Genomic DNA, 15,329 nt, shown 5'->3' with positions numbered 1-15,329 from the left:
CTAGTTAACCTAATTAACCCAGTTAAGCCTTTAAATGTCACTTTAAGCTTTATAGAAGTGTCTTGAAAAATATCTAGTCAAATATATTTTACTGTCATCATGACAAAGATAAAATATATCAGGTATTAGAGATGAGTTAATAAACTATTATGTTTAGAAATGTGTTGACAAAATCTGCTCTCTGTTAAACAGAAATTGGGGGAAAAAATAAACGGGGGCTAATAATTCTGACTTCAGATGTATATATATATATATATATATATATATATATATATATATATATATATATATATGTATATGTGTGTGTGTGTGTGTGTGTGTGTGTGTATGTATGTATATATATATATGTATGTATATATGTATGTGTGTGTATGTATATATATATATATATATGTATGTGTGTGTGTGTATATATATATATATATATATATATATGTATATGTATGTATGTATGTATGTATGTATGTATGTATGTATGTATGTGTGTGTGTGTGTGAGAAACGAAAACATTAAAGTATATAAAATCATAATTAATCATACTAAATTTGATATCAAATTAATAAAAAAAATCGAGGGATTGTGGCAAAGATGTGAAATTTCATTTAATTAGTCATTTTGGGCTCCACTGTGATTATAAATAATATTAAAAAGTGGTCATAGTAAATTGTACATTTGTATTAATTGTAGTGTAATTGTGTGTGTGTGTATATATATATATATATATATATATATATATATATATATATATATATATATATATAAATTAATTGGTTGTATATAAACAAAGCACTTAACAATATAACTAACTACATGAGTATTTATATGAATTAGTAAGAATTAAATAAAAAAACCCTAACCATTAATGGATCTAATAGGTACCTTATAATAATAAACAACATACGAAGATGGATTTGACTTTAAATAAAATATGGATAAATATAGCCATGTGCAAAAAAGTTGCACAAATAATAACAGAAAGTAATCATTTAAATGGATCTTTACTTCATAGATAATATGGATGAAAATAAAAGAAATCACGGACAACACTTTACAAAACTCAGTTTATTTAATATACTTAAATCTTTATGATGCAAACATTCTGCATATGCCCGCATACACAGTTACAATACAGCTAGCATACAAATATACTTAGTGAACAGAACGTACAATTTTGAGGTATAGTGTAGATAAAATGACATTATATAATAAAAATAACAAATGCAAGCTGTGCAAATTTGTCAGTTGTTCAATTCACATTAGATTTACCTAGCTTACTTCATGTTTTTATGACAAAATAACACAAACAAGTCATTATATATTAAGATTTAGTATGTGCATATGAAGAGCTCATCTTAAGTGCTGGTTTCTTTAAAAAAATATTATTCACGAATGTTGAATATTCACAGTCTTGCATGGATTTCACAGTAATCTGGCATGTTAACACAATATTTGTGTTGCTGTGCAAAATACATTTTAAAATCTCGTTCCCTTTATGATGCCACATTCCCATATAGAAATCAGATATATGGAAATATATGCAAATGACATACAAGTTCAGATTTTGATTTCAGATACACTACCGAAAGTTTGGGGTCAGTGGGATGTTTTAAATGTTTTAAAATGAGCTAATCCTGCTCATCAAAGCTCCATTTATGTAATCAACAATACAGTACAAATTGTGAAATATTATTGCACTATAAAAATAACTGTTCAAAAGTAGTTTATATATTAATAGAATAATTTATTCCAGTGATTTTAAAGAAGAACTTTCAGCTTCATCACTCACGTGATCCTGACTGGAGTAATAACTTCATTTGAAACTACATACAATAAGTCATAAATAAACATTTAATAAATAAGTATTTACATTTTTTTTTACATTTAATAAATGCCACCTTGATAAACAAAATAATTTTCTTTAAAAAAAGAAAAAAAAAAACTGACCCCAAACTATTGATTGGGTGTGTATATATCATATGCATATTGCAAAAATGGCAATTTCATTTTGTTCTTCAACTATTAGAATTTAAAATATGTCCATATATGTTCTAATATATTAGCTACAAGTATATATAAACACATATGTAACATAATAGGTAACATAATAAGCACATATTTTTAGTCTCAATAATTAAAAATATGTATAATGAATGGCCATTTAGGCAATACACATTTATTTTCCTTCAGCTTAGTCCCTTATTTATCAGAGGTCGCCACAGCGGAATGAACTGCCAACTTATCCAGCATATGTTTTAAGCAGAGGATGCCCTTCCAGCTGCAACCCAGTACTGGGAAACACCCAAACACTCTTATTCACACGCACACTCATACACTAAGAGTTTAGCTTATTCAATTCACCTATTGACCTTATTCTCCGCAGACGAGCGGGCGCTGCCAATCGAATCTATTTGGCACGAGACTTCCGGTCTCATTCACTTCCATTCATTTTTAGACATTAAAAACTGCTTGTTTCTCTGTTTGATGTTGCAAACTGATATTTCCTTGTTATATTATTCTACTTGGTCTGTATAGTCATGCAAACATTTGTTTGTAGAGCAAGTAGTTTGACCGTTTTTTGCCGTTTATTATTCCTTGTCATTTCTCCCATAGGCGACTGAAACGGAAATTCTAAGACAATCGCGAAAACAGGCGCACTTCCGCATTTTAGAATAAGGTCAATAGAGCATTTCTTGGGGGGAAACAGAAGCACCCGGAGGAAACCCATGCGAACACGGGGAGAACATGCAAACTCTACACAGAAATGCCAACTGGTCCAGTCTTGGCTCGAACCAGTGAGTTTCTTGTTGTGAGGCAGCAGTGCTAACCACTGAGCCACCATTTTTGCAATATCAAATCAAATTTTATTTGTCACACACACATTCATACATAGTATAATATGCCGTGAAATGCTTAAACGACCGCAAGTGACCTTAAAAAAGAAACAGATTATCAATAAGTAAAAAAAGTTACGGAATAAAATAAGATAAAATACAGAAAAACAACTTTAGCTATAGTTTAATATTTCAAAATATATGTGCATATATGACACACATTTTATATATGCAAACTTCAACTACGAACTTGTATGTCATACGTGTCATTTGCATGTATTTCCATATATGTCTATTTGGGCTTCAAATGTAATCCAGCAGGTGAAACTTCACACTTCTACAAGCTAATCTATTCTTACTCCAGGTTGAGCGTTCTCCGGTCTCCTGCTTTAATGTCAGCGAGATGCGGATGGCTCTCGCTCATGTGAGTGAAGCGATCCTGGAGATACTGGTTCCCGAAGCCCATGATCTGGCCTGTGGATTGGCTGTGTAGATTAGCTACTCTGGCGGTAAAATCCAGCGTAAAAGCGAACTTCACCAGCTCTGGTGCCACCACAGGCTGATGGGTTTTCTTATTGGGAACTTCCGACTGCACATATTGATCGGCCATTTGCTGGAAGGAACTATAGGAGAAGCCAGAATCCAGATAGGCACATACAGTGGGGTTTTCCTTTAGCTGCGGGGGAGACAAGAGAAGAGAAAACATAAATTCTGGGTTCCACTCCACCTTTAGGATGCTTTCACACATTGACGTTTGTTTCAGAATCTGGTGCGTTTGCCCCCTTCGTTTAGGCGTAAACAAAACAAATGGTCCGAGAACGCCTGAACAAGGTGGTCTCTGCACAATTAAAAAAAAAAACTCTGGAGAGGTTAAGTTGTAGTGAGAAAGCAATACGATCCAATGAACCAGGCTATATCATAGTTTATTATGGACGTGTAATGGGCATATATACAGCTTTAATGTGGTGTTCACACCAGACGCGGCACGGACGGATAAATCGTGCTATTCACACCTAAAAGACGTGTGAACATTTTGAGTTTACTCGCTTCATTCGCGTGTCAAATTCACTTCACAATAGACGCGTAGCTTCCTTGCTAAATGGCTAACATGGATTTTATTGAGAGAATAGCTGTGTTTATGTGCTTTAGGAAGGCTGATAAACAGCGTTGATTCCTTTGGAGGCGTGTCTGAGTCCACTAGATCCAATCAGAGGTGCACCCAACTCTGTGAGTTCATCTACTCCTCCAGAAAATATACCTGCATGATGGAAGCTTTCAGCGGTTCTTTAGACTGAACCCAGCCTGATGAACTATTGTCCTTTGTTGGCACGAGGATTTTCTCCCAGGACACCAATAACTAGCACTACGTCATAATCACGCCCCTACAGGGGAAAACTCCTGATTGGCTAACATACTTTTTCTGGTAGGAGTGATATCTCTACTCATCATTCTCTCTTCTCATGCTGTGTTCACCCCAGATGCAGATGAAGCGTCAAGCGTGAGTGATTTACATGTAAAGACGCAAATAGACATCCTGTGGTGCAAATGACGTGATGCGAGTTGAATGTTTTGCATGACTTAAGGCCTTCTTACACTGTGCAAAATTTTATTTTTGAATTGTTTTATATAATCCTGAATGATTGTAACATGTCAGACTGCATAAACATGGCTCCCATGTTACACTATAAGATCTCAGCTTTCATAAAGTCAGACTGAACGACAATGAAGACGCGCCAAACACAAAAGAAAAACGCCCCCGGTGTTTGACGTCATCCACCCTTGACACTTTCACTATCCCGCGTTCTTAAATGATTCCTCACTGCAAATGTAAACTATCTGTAATGGTAATTTTGCACACAGTGTGTCTTAATAATAAAACCAGAAAGAAAAAAAAAACAATTTTGACATTTCCCAGTTGTTGCTAGATCGGATATCGTTGTGGCCGGAAGTTAACGAGAATTATTTATACTTATTAAATTTCCCATTTATTGCATTTTATTAACGTCTACCCCCACTTCAACGCTAAACCCCACCATCACAGTGATGTAAAAACAGTAGCTGTTCAGACTATTATGTATGTAATCTATTAAATTACCTAATAAATTGTATTTTTATTGCCTACAACCACCACAACCCTAAACCCAATTGTCACAGTACTGTAAAAATATTAATTATTGTTATACAGTGTCATAAAAAAATGCTGCTATAATTGATGTGCATATCGCACTTCCGGTAGGCCACGTATCCAATCTAGACTTTACCACGTTTCCACATGGTCATTTCACTTGTCGCATGGATTGCGTTATCAAATTCGGAGCTCCTGTTGGCTGTTCTGACACTGCCAGAACGTCATCGGAAACTTCATCAAAAATCTGATCACAACGGGCTTTAAGCAGCTGTCAGTAAAAATGTCAAACCAACAATCAAAGATCACCAATTTTAGCCCAGGATTTCCCAAATTTGTCTTAGATGACTAAAATCGTGGCTGAAATCTCACAGAGTGAGCAGGGCTTTACACACGTATAGCTCTAGTTGGAAAATCTGAACTTCAGTGGACATTCGCGCCGCCTCATTCTCACGAATTGCGTCACTCAAGCATATCGCGCCGCAGGATGTCTATTCGTGCCTATGCATTGACTTAACATGTAAATCACTCTCGCTCGACGCTTCATCTGGTGTGACCGCAGCATAAGAAAGGAGAATGATAAGTAGAGATATCATTTCAACCAGAAAGTGTGTTTCATGTCAAATAGAAAGTGAACTTGTAGCGGAGACCAGCTAGTGAAGTGCTGTGCGACAGACACAAGAGGTTATGGTCTTTAGCCTCCTTGTTAGAGCAACCAACTCCCATGTGGAGAGTCACCAGTTCAATCCCAGCTCGGAGCAGGGTTACACTGGTGCCGTGACCCAGCTTGGGAGTGAGGATTAGTGGGATGAGCGTAATGGAGGCCAGCTAGTGAAGTGCTGTGCAGGTAAACCTCACTCCTCGGATCTCTAAAAGGTGCTCTAGCAACAGATGCTAGAGGCCATAGTCTCCTTGTTAGAGCAATCGACACCCATGTGGAAAGTCGCCGGTTCAATCCCAGCTCGAAGCAGGTTGGGTGGTGTAAGACCAACTAGGTTATAAAAGCATTCTGTCTGAACTATTAAAAAAAGTAATATAATTAACGTTTTGGTTAACTCAACTTCTGATATCGAATTGATATACATTTTAAACCCTTGAAAATTGAAATGAGGCTATGAAAAATTCTTACATCTGATTTATATTTGGTGATGACAAAATCTCTGGGTTTTATCATTTAAGATTATAGAGCATCTTTTCACGTATATCGTCTCATTTCTTATCATCATACATTAAAATAATGACGTATGATAGCTGAGTGGAATTCGGAAATATAAACCAAACTCTGAACAATGTGAGGAGAGTTTACTCGCACGTGACGAGTTTGAACTATTTTTGTCTGTTTAGTAACCTGTTTAATCTGTTTAATTTGCCTGTTTAATCCCTGTTTCTGAACAAAACAAGGGATCTTCAGCTTGTGAAAGCACCCTTAGACACAAAATTGGACTGAAATGCAACCTAAGGGAGTATTCCCCCGAAAGAACACACTTTAGCATTTCACACATATGAAACTGTGCCAGATATTGGTCTCAGGAGGGAACGAGATGCTTACCGTGTCATTTATTTTGTCTCCTTGCTGCTTTATCAGTTCTATGATTCTCCTGATAGCCTCTTCTTGAGAGACTAGTGGGAAAAACATTAAAAACATGAATTAAAATCAGTAAACAATCCAAAATCTATACTGAATATTTTTAACTCTTTGCATACACTCTTTTCACACTGTTTTACTATAGAGTAACAAGATGGTATGTCAATATCTGTCACATTCCAAAGGACAAAAATCATAAAACCTTTTATGATTGTGTTTTCTAGACGTTTGAAGCATGTGTGTGACTAAGAACATGGAGAGGAAGTACATAATTAAATGACAGTACTTTAGAAGTTACAGACAATTTATATGGAAATGTATAGTTATTGCTTTGCTCTACATGGTCACTATGAACTGTTAAAGTTGTGAAATTTTAAATTCTCCTATGTGTCTGTTGAGAAATATCAGTATATTGTTTAAAAAACTAATAATTTATAGTAGAATGCATTTAATTTGCAGCTATACTGCTTAAAGGGATAGTTCACCCAAAAACAAGTTTATACACAACTTGTAAATAGTGAACACATTTATTTTTGGGTGAACTAGCCCTTTAATTGATAACCTGTTCGTTCAACAACAGAATATTTTTGTCATTCTGATTTCGTTGTTCCAAATATCTAAACGTTAAACAAACACTTTCGTTGGTGGAACACAAAAGAAGATATTCAACCAAAAAGTTGCAGTAGCCACTGATTGTTTTGTCCCAAGGCTAAAGAAGTTCAACGGGTGCAGTCAAACTAACATTCCTCAAAAATACCTTTTTGTCTGTGTGTTAAATAGTAGAAACAAACAACATAGGTTGGAACCTCTTTAAGGTGAGTAAAATGTCATTTTTGGTGATCTCTTCTTTTAATGATAACTTGTTCTTAAAGGGATAGTTCACCTCAAAATAAAAACAAATTACAATTTAATCTCCCTCTAGTGGTATCAAAGAGTTTTTGGAGTTTTTTTCTGTTTAAGCAGAAATGATTTTATGAAGAACATCAAAATCAGGAAAGAAATATACTAAGAAGTCAAAGGCTAAAGGTTTCTAACATTCTTCAAAATATCCTCTTTTGTGTTAAACCGAAGTTAGAACAGGTGAATCACAAGTGAAAGGGGAGTAAATAATGGCAATTTTCATTTTTGGGTGAACTGTCCTGCCAGCCTGATTTCTTCAAGTAGGACATGTTCCTGGATTAACATCACAACATTCCAATCGTACTGACTGTGTTAAGGTTAGGATAGGTTTATGCACTTATACATGATGGCTATCCATTTATTATTCCCCTCTGATTTTGGAAATAATGTAGTTATGGTTGGGTTTAGGGGTAGGGAATAGGTATGGATTACATTTTAGTACAAAAATGATGTTCCAGGATCAACATAGATGTTAATCCAGGATTGCATCATACTTTGCAAAATCATGACGTGTGAACTGTCCCTTTAAGGAAAATTCTTGTTCCACATTTCTATCCTTCATACAAAGCAATCTTCTTTCATTGTAGTTAGCATGTTTGTTACAGGTGGAAAAAACTTTTTTTTGATTCCCCCAAAGTAAAAGAGTGTTTCAGTTTAATTTCTGAGAATGAACAACACCTTTAACCCTTATTTATGTTCATTTGTTTTACTTAAGCAACAACTACTCTATACTGGTGTGTGGCTTTCAGTCTACCTAATATTTAACCCATCTCCTTTGCATGATTCAAATACAGTTTACCATAATAACACTAACCTTCTGCGCAGGCATTCTGGGCTGTTGGTGGAGAAGTGGGATTGTCATCGGTTGGACTGTCTTTCACTTCATGCACAATTTTCTCCAGTTCCTCTGACATTTTCTCGTAGTATGAATTGCTGTGTTCCACCATCTCCACAGCTGCGAAAAGTCAAACTCCATTAGAAATTTTCCAACTAGGGCTGTACAAAATATATATACACACATACACACACACACACACACACATATATATATATATAAGGGCTGCACAATATATCGCTTTAGCATCGATATCGCAATATGCGCATCCCCAATAGTGTGTCTGATTTATAGTTGAGCAGGAGCTACATAATTGTATTTAATCAATGCATTTATAAGGTATTTATATAATTACTAAAAAATAGACCTTTGTCTTGTTTCTAGACCAAATATCTACATTTTAAAGCAAAAACAAGATTATTTCACTTACCCTACTAGCAGATAATTTTGTTTGTTTTAAGGACAATCTCTTAATTTTGACTTATTTTTTCTGTCGGTGAAAACAAAACCATAATTTTACTTGCTCTAAGAATTTTTTGATATTTGGACTAGAAACGAGACCAAACCAAGTAATAAAAGCATTTTAGTATTGTGATTACTCAATTTCCGCACCTGAATACTGTTTGACTCCCCAATATCGCAATATTTATCATAGAAAATGTGTATATCGTATAATAACATATATGTATATAATTTATTCCATGGTGTCGCAAAATATATTGTTTATGGTAATACATTTCCATAATTTATATGAGCGCAATATTACACGGCATTATAGCGGCAGTACTGCAAAAAGCGGCAATATTGAATGTACAATGTTTACATTTACGATTTTAAAGTCGAGTGCTATTTTTGGGTTTCCGCCTGGATTTTGCCTACACAAATTTAAAAGCTTCCCAAATCCACGTGCAGAGGTTTAAATGCAAAAGTTTGGTATCATTTAAAAGAAAACCCTTTGAATTTTCAAAAAACACAGTTGAAATTGATTAATAATTATATATGTTGTCCGTGTTATAATAAATCCCTAAAAAAGCGTTTTTTTGTAAACCTAAATTTGAAAGTGTACCTTTTTTGGTTCTGTGTGGTCTAGGTTGCTGTAATTAATTTTAGTAGTTCCTGCACATGTCAGTAATATTAAGAAAACAAGAAAATGTCTATTATAATCTATGCAAAAGTTATTCTATTCCAAGTGATGAGAGAACGGAACCACTTATGGGGTTATTGGGCCATTACAGACCTTTAAAATTTAAAGAATGGAGAAGTAAATGACGTCACGGACCCAGTACCAGGTCCCTGATTTTAGGAGGTTAATTAAGTCATATTTTAAGTCAGGACTGTAATCATTAATTTAGGAATAGTGTTTAATATTTCATTGATATATTTTATATTTCTCCATTCCTAAATTAATCATTTGCCCTGAAGTTTTAAATAAAGTGAGAAAAATATTTACACAAGAATAAGCAGATTTTTCAAATATATACTTTAAATTGTTTAAAAAAGAAAAAAAATATTTATATACTATTAATTGATTGAATTTACAGAATATCGTGATTCATATCGTTATCAGAATATATTTTTATCATATTGCCAGCCCTTATTCCAGCTTCAAATAAACACAAATAAGTTCTATCAGATACATACATTTAGCAGTTGACGTATCTCCGCTTCGCCTCCATTTAAACGACTTTTTCTTTTTCAAAGGTTTCGAACGGCGTATGTTGTTGTCAGTTTTGGACAGGGCATCGGCTAAAGGCAAGCAGGAGATCTGAGGTGAAGAGGGTTTGGTGTGTGGAGCATCTTCTTCAGTTCTCTGATGTTCTTGTTCCTTTTCAGTGTTTTCTTTGGTGAACCAACTCAAGAAACTCTTCCACACTGTGGGTTTCTTTGCCTTCTTTTCTTTCTTTTCCACTGTAGACGACTCTGCATTTTCGAGCACCTTTGCATTATTATCTCCAGCAGTAACTGTATTTGTTTGAGTGGGTAAAGCCTCACTGATTTGACCACCTTCCTCCTTGCCCTTATCCAAACGTTGAAACCACTTCTTGGATTTGCCATTGGACTTCTGAGACGCATTAGATCCATCATTCTGCCGCAAACTCTCCTTAACTCCCCGCTTTTTAGATTTCTTCTCAGACTGTGTCTCTTTTTTGTCCAGTGGCGTTTCAGGAATGGATTCAAATCTAATGTCTTCATCCGAGATTGAGGCTTGTGAAGTTAAGTTCAGAGATGTATCGCTGGAATGTCTGCGATCTCTTGTCTTTTTCTCGACGATGGGAACCCATTTGTGTGATCTCTGCTCCTTTCTGGGAGTACTCTGTGATCCATCGTTAAGGCTGAGACTTCGCTTAACGTACACCTCTAGAAGACGTTTCTTTTCCTTTTCTCCGACTGACAGCAGCTGAGGAACAGGTTGTGTATTATTCTGGTCTGTCGACATGGTTGCCATGCTGAAATACTGTGAAGAAATTAACATTAGTGTTAGTGGTTGAATAGCATTAGGGTTTTTTTAAATAACCAACAATGCCAATATCCATCAAGAGAGCCAATGTATACTTAAAGAGGCATATACACCTTATATTTTTACCTCAAGATAGCTAATAGTTTAAATATGCCAGCATTCTGGTGTTATTCATTTCCAGTTAATAATAATAGCCACACAAAAACAATCCATAATGCAGTATAATTGGGTGTTTATCATTTAAATTTAATTCATCACCATACTGGATTGAAACACATGTAGTTTTGTTACTTTTCTAGTTATCTGAGTTAACTGAAAATAACTTAAAACCTGGTACAAGCTAATTACCAATGCTTACAATCTGAATATCTTTTGATTAATTGCTGCATAGATTATTACACATTATAACTCACCTTTACTGTATTTAATCTCTTTGAATTTAATCTCTTTTAACCTTTGTAATAAATATGTTTTACTTGATAAGTAAATGAAGACAATATTACTGTTTGCGATTTAACATTTTAAACATTTCAAAATTTTTGAACAAAAATCTGACAGCTCATTCAACTTGTAGCTTTGTTTGTATGATTATCAGGGGCAGATTTAACCAAAAAGCAAGGTAAGTGGCCGCAGATATCTGGGGGCCCTCAATAAATTACTAGAAGTATAAATTATACCTATAAACTATATATAACATTGTTTTCTATCATATTTTGTATGAGAGGCAAACAGATAAAATTATTACGTAATTAAATATTATTTAATACACAACAAAATATATTACTATTATAATGTAATGTTATGTTGTTATGTCATAATACTATTATGAAAAAACATTCAATATTATAAAAAGTATATAATTATTTTTAGCTGTAAATTCATTTTACGAAATATAAATATTTTAAATGTAAAGCTTACATTAAGAATAAACTTAGAAAAAAAGATTGAATGATGTAAAAAAAAAAAAAAAACAGCAAAATAAATAAAATTTAAATAAAAGTAGAAATGGTGCATTTTCAGGACTGGAGTTGCTAGGTCCCCCCAAATCACTAAATCTGCCCCTGATGATTATAGCATGTACTACAAACTGCAATGCAATTAAATGCATTTTATTGAATAAATTAAAATATCATTCGTTAAATCTAGTTGAACCCAGCAGTTCTGAAATCTGTATGACTGTCTTTGGAAGAAAACTAAAGTAGGTACTGTAAATATTATGAAGAGCTTAAAATGGAGGAAGTGAACTATCCAGTACAGTACTCAATGGTCACCATTTACAGTTATTGTATCAAAACTTATTTTGAGATAATCATATGAAAGAGAATCATATTGTTTTACGTGGTTTTCCTAACGTAGAACATTATGAAGACAAATAATACGTTCTTATTTTTGCGTTAACTGTGCCTTTAAGAACGGAAATTCCACGAAAATTCCCCGCGTATATTCAGCTAGATAAGAACAACAAATACGACAACACAACATGAACGTTACTGTACGTTAATTAATCGAATAACTTAATTTTGTCTTACTGTTTCTCTCACTCGTTGATGTTAGTCCAATCTCCAGTGGTGACCGGCTGTTTGTGCAGACTTTTGAGGAACCATAGACGTCTGAAAGCAGCGTTTGAGAGACGCCCATTTTGTAAGGCACCAACCAGAAGGCGCTAAAGTCACAGGTAATGGGTCTGTCAGGTGATGTTTACAGTTTCTGTCGACAGAATTTTGTTCATGTGCCAAGGCGAATAGGGAAATGGTGATAGAATATAATTTAAAATGAAACCTAGTACATGTAATTTTGATCGTAAATATGAGTCATATGAATTAATTTTCAATAAATATTAATTAGGCCCCCGCCACTCCTAGTTTTGAGTTTGGCTTATGGAAAAGTTTTCTCTTATTCATAATTTCTCTCAGACTTTAACGTTAATTGTTCCAGAATTGTTTGTCTTTCTTACTGTTGCACACTAAAGAATATATTCTGTAGAAAGCAAACCTGTAACCGTTCACTGGCATTTGTTTCTATACAGAAGTCAATGGTTACAGGTTTTCGGCTTTCTTCAAAATATATTCAGATGAAAGTAACTCATGAAGATTTAGAACCACCTGTGTGTGTGTGTTTGTGTGTGTGTGTGTGTGTGTGTGTGTGTGTGTGAGAGAGAGAGAAAGAGAGAAAGAGAGAGAGAGAGAGAGAGAGAGAGAGAGAGAGAGAATAACATTTTTTGGGGGTGAACTCTCCCTTTTAAATGTATTAGACACAAGCCTTGACATACAGAAGAAATTGCATCATTCTGCAGCTAGTTAGTCATTGCCAGCAGGTTATGTATGGTGGCATGTACAAACGTAGCACTTTATGAGGGTAAGAAATTCCTGAACTCTTTTTTTTGTGTGTGTGTGTGTGTGTGTGTGTGCAGACCTAAGATAAGACATGGAAAGTCTGACTCATAATGAAAATGAAGGCAAGAAATGAAATGTACGTTTGAAAAAGTCCAGAAGTTGAGATATAATTAAGTTGGAATGTTAAGTATAGTTCATTATGCTTCTAATACATTGTGCAGTTAATATGTGCATTAATAAACTATAAAGTTGAGTTTATTTTATCATATAGCTATTATAGTTTAGATATTATATATTACTAATATTAGCAAATTTAAACAAATTCTGTAATAAATGTATTGTTTATTCTTTGTTCACGTTAGTAAATAGTAAGTAATATTAACTAATAGAACCGTATTGCATATTTTTTTATTGCTGAAACCAAGAACATACATACATACAAAAATTACACTGTCAATCAACAAATGACACTGACAAAAAATACAGCATGAAACAATGGAAAAAATAACAAGAGATATGAGAAGAGAGAAAAGGAAAATAAAACATTAACGAGGCGACACAGTGGCGCAGTAGGTAGTGCTGTCGCCTCACAGAAAGAAGGTTGCTGGTTCGAGCCTCGGCATGGGTCAGTTGGCATTTCTGTGTGGAGTTTGCATGTTCTCCCTGCGTTCGAGGTTTCCTTCGGGTTTCCCCACAGTTTAAAGACATGCGATACAGGTGAATTGGGTAGGCTAAATTGTCAGTAGTGTATGTGTGTGAATGAGACTGTATGGATGTTGCCCAGAGATGGGTTGCGGCTAGAAGTGCACCGCTGTAGTCCGCTGTGTAAAACACGCGCTGGATAAGCTGGCGGTTCATTCAACAGTGGCTGATTAATAAAGGGACTAAGCTGAAAAGAAAATGAATGAATGAAAACATTAAAGATTTTTTTGCAAATACAAAGGTTAATTTAAGGTTACCTTTACGAAGCTCTTAAAAGCAGAGCGTATTTTGACAGTCTTTAAAGCTTTCTTATTAAACAATTCTGAAATCAACTTTATATAATTCTCCATATCTTTAATAAAGACCACAAAGGCAGGTTTACTATCTGTGAATTTGCATTTGTGAATGTATTTACTCAAATAAATAATTAAACTGATTAAAAAAACATTATTTTCTTTTGTGTGAGTGAAAATACCCATCGCATCGCATTGAAGTTTTTTGGGGAATGACATTTAAGGTTTTATGTAAAACATAATTGGGAGACAAAATCATTTAAATGTCAGTGCAATTAGCATGAAAAAATTTATACACAATAACTGACATAAATATAATCTGACTAGACATATTTGCCCATTAAGTCGACTTAATGCATTATGTCACTTGTTGTTTATCGAACACGAGAGAGGGAAAATCCGTTTAAAGTCAAACCAGTTTGCCCTCCTTTTGTTTGCGTAAAGTTTTTCCAAATAAAGAGCGCTCATACTTTCACAATTCACTCTTTCATTATTATAGACTGGAATAATAAAGGAGTGTTTGTATAGTCAGGAGCTGTTGATTCATTTTAGCACATAGATGCCCATATAAAGTGATCAAGCACTTGCACATTACATTTACACACTTTCTTCTGTTCAAAACATGAACTGCTTGACCTTATATTGTGTTTGTGATGATTATAGTGCGTTGATTTTTACCGTGTAGACAGTATCAATACAGACAGTGTTGGTGTACATTACAGCAGCATCCAGAAAATGATGACAGATACACTTTTTACCAGCATATCATATACTACAGTTCTTCCTGTAAAACTTGCATATGCCATATTCTGCAGTGATACCATTCCATTGTGTGTTGTTTTAAATCTCTGCATACCACACATCTATTTTCATATACTTAAGATGAATGAACTGAATGCTTCTGTTGTATATTTTGATTGTGGCACATTTACGCGTTACAGTTCAACATTACGGCCACTAGAGGTCATCTGAAGGATGTGTGGGGGCAGACTTGTCTGGTTTCCTGGAAGACAGACTTCTCACCTTTGTTCAAAGACCTTTTCCACACACACCTGTAAAGCCTGTAAAGTTTAGGAAATGGTGATTACACAATTGACATATTATTGACATTTTATTACTGAAAAGCACAGTAATTACAACACCAACAATCAGCAAACTAGATCTGTCTTTTGAGTGATGTGGTTTGTGGGAAATGCATATGCAAATCAGGCAACTTAAGGAAGTTCCTGTTTTTTCTGTAATATGGAGAGATCTGACTTTGATGGAG

General features: G+C 34.5%; 1 protein-coding gene across 1 annotated transcript; it reads right to left on the bottom strand.

The window, feature by feature from the left end:
* Positions 1–2,595: 2,595 nt before the first annotated feature.
* LOC101883319 (uncharacterized) lies at positions 2,596–12,346 on the bottom strand. The gene is made up of 5 exons (XM_005172116.6): positions 12,264–12,346; positions 9,918–10,731; positions 8,256–8,396; positions 6,506–6,576; positions 2,596–3,507 (listed from the first exon to the last, which is right to left on the bottom strand). The coding sequence occupies exons 2-5, from the start codon at positions 10,720–10,722 to the stop codon at positions 3,187–3,189; spliced, it is 1,338 nt and encodes a 445-aa protein (XP_005172173.1). The 5' UTR covers positions 10,723–10,731; positions 12,264–12,346; the 3' UTR covers positions 2,596–3,186.
* Between the last annotated feature and the right edge of the window lie 2,983 nt (positions 12,347–15,329).

This window comes from Danio rerio, chromosome 6 (assembly GCF_049306965.1).
Source record: "Danio rerio strain Tuebingen ecotype United States chromosome 6, GRCz12tu, whole genome shotgun sequence".
Classification (NCBI taxonomy): domain Eukaryota; kingdom Metazoa; phylum Chordata; class Actinopteri; order Cypriniformes; family Danionidae; genus Danio; species Danio rerio.
Note: the sequence above shows the minus strand (reverse complement) of the source record. Positions and strands in the feature narration are given on the sequence as shown.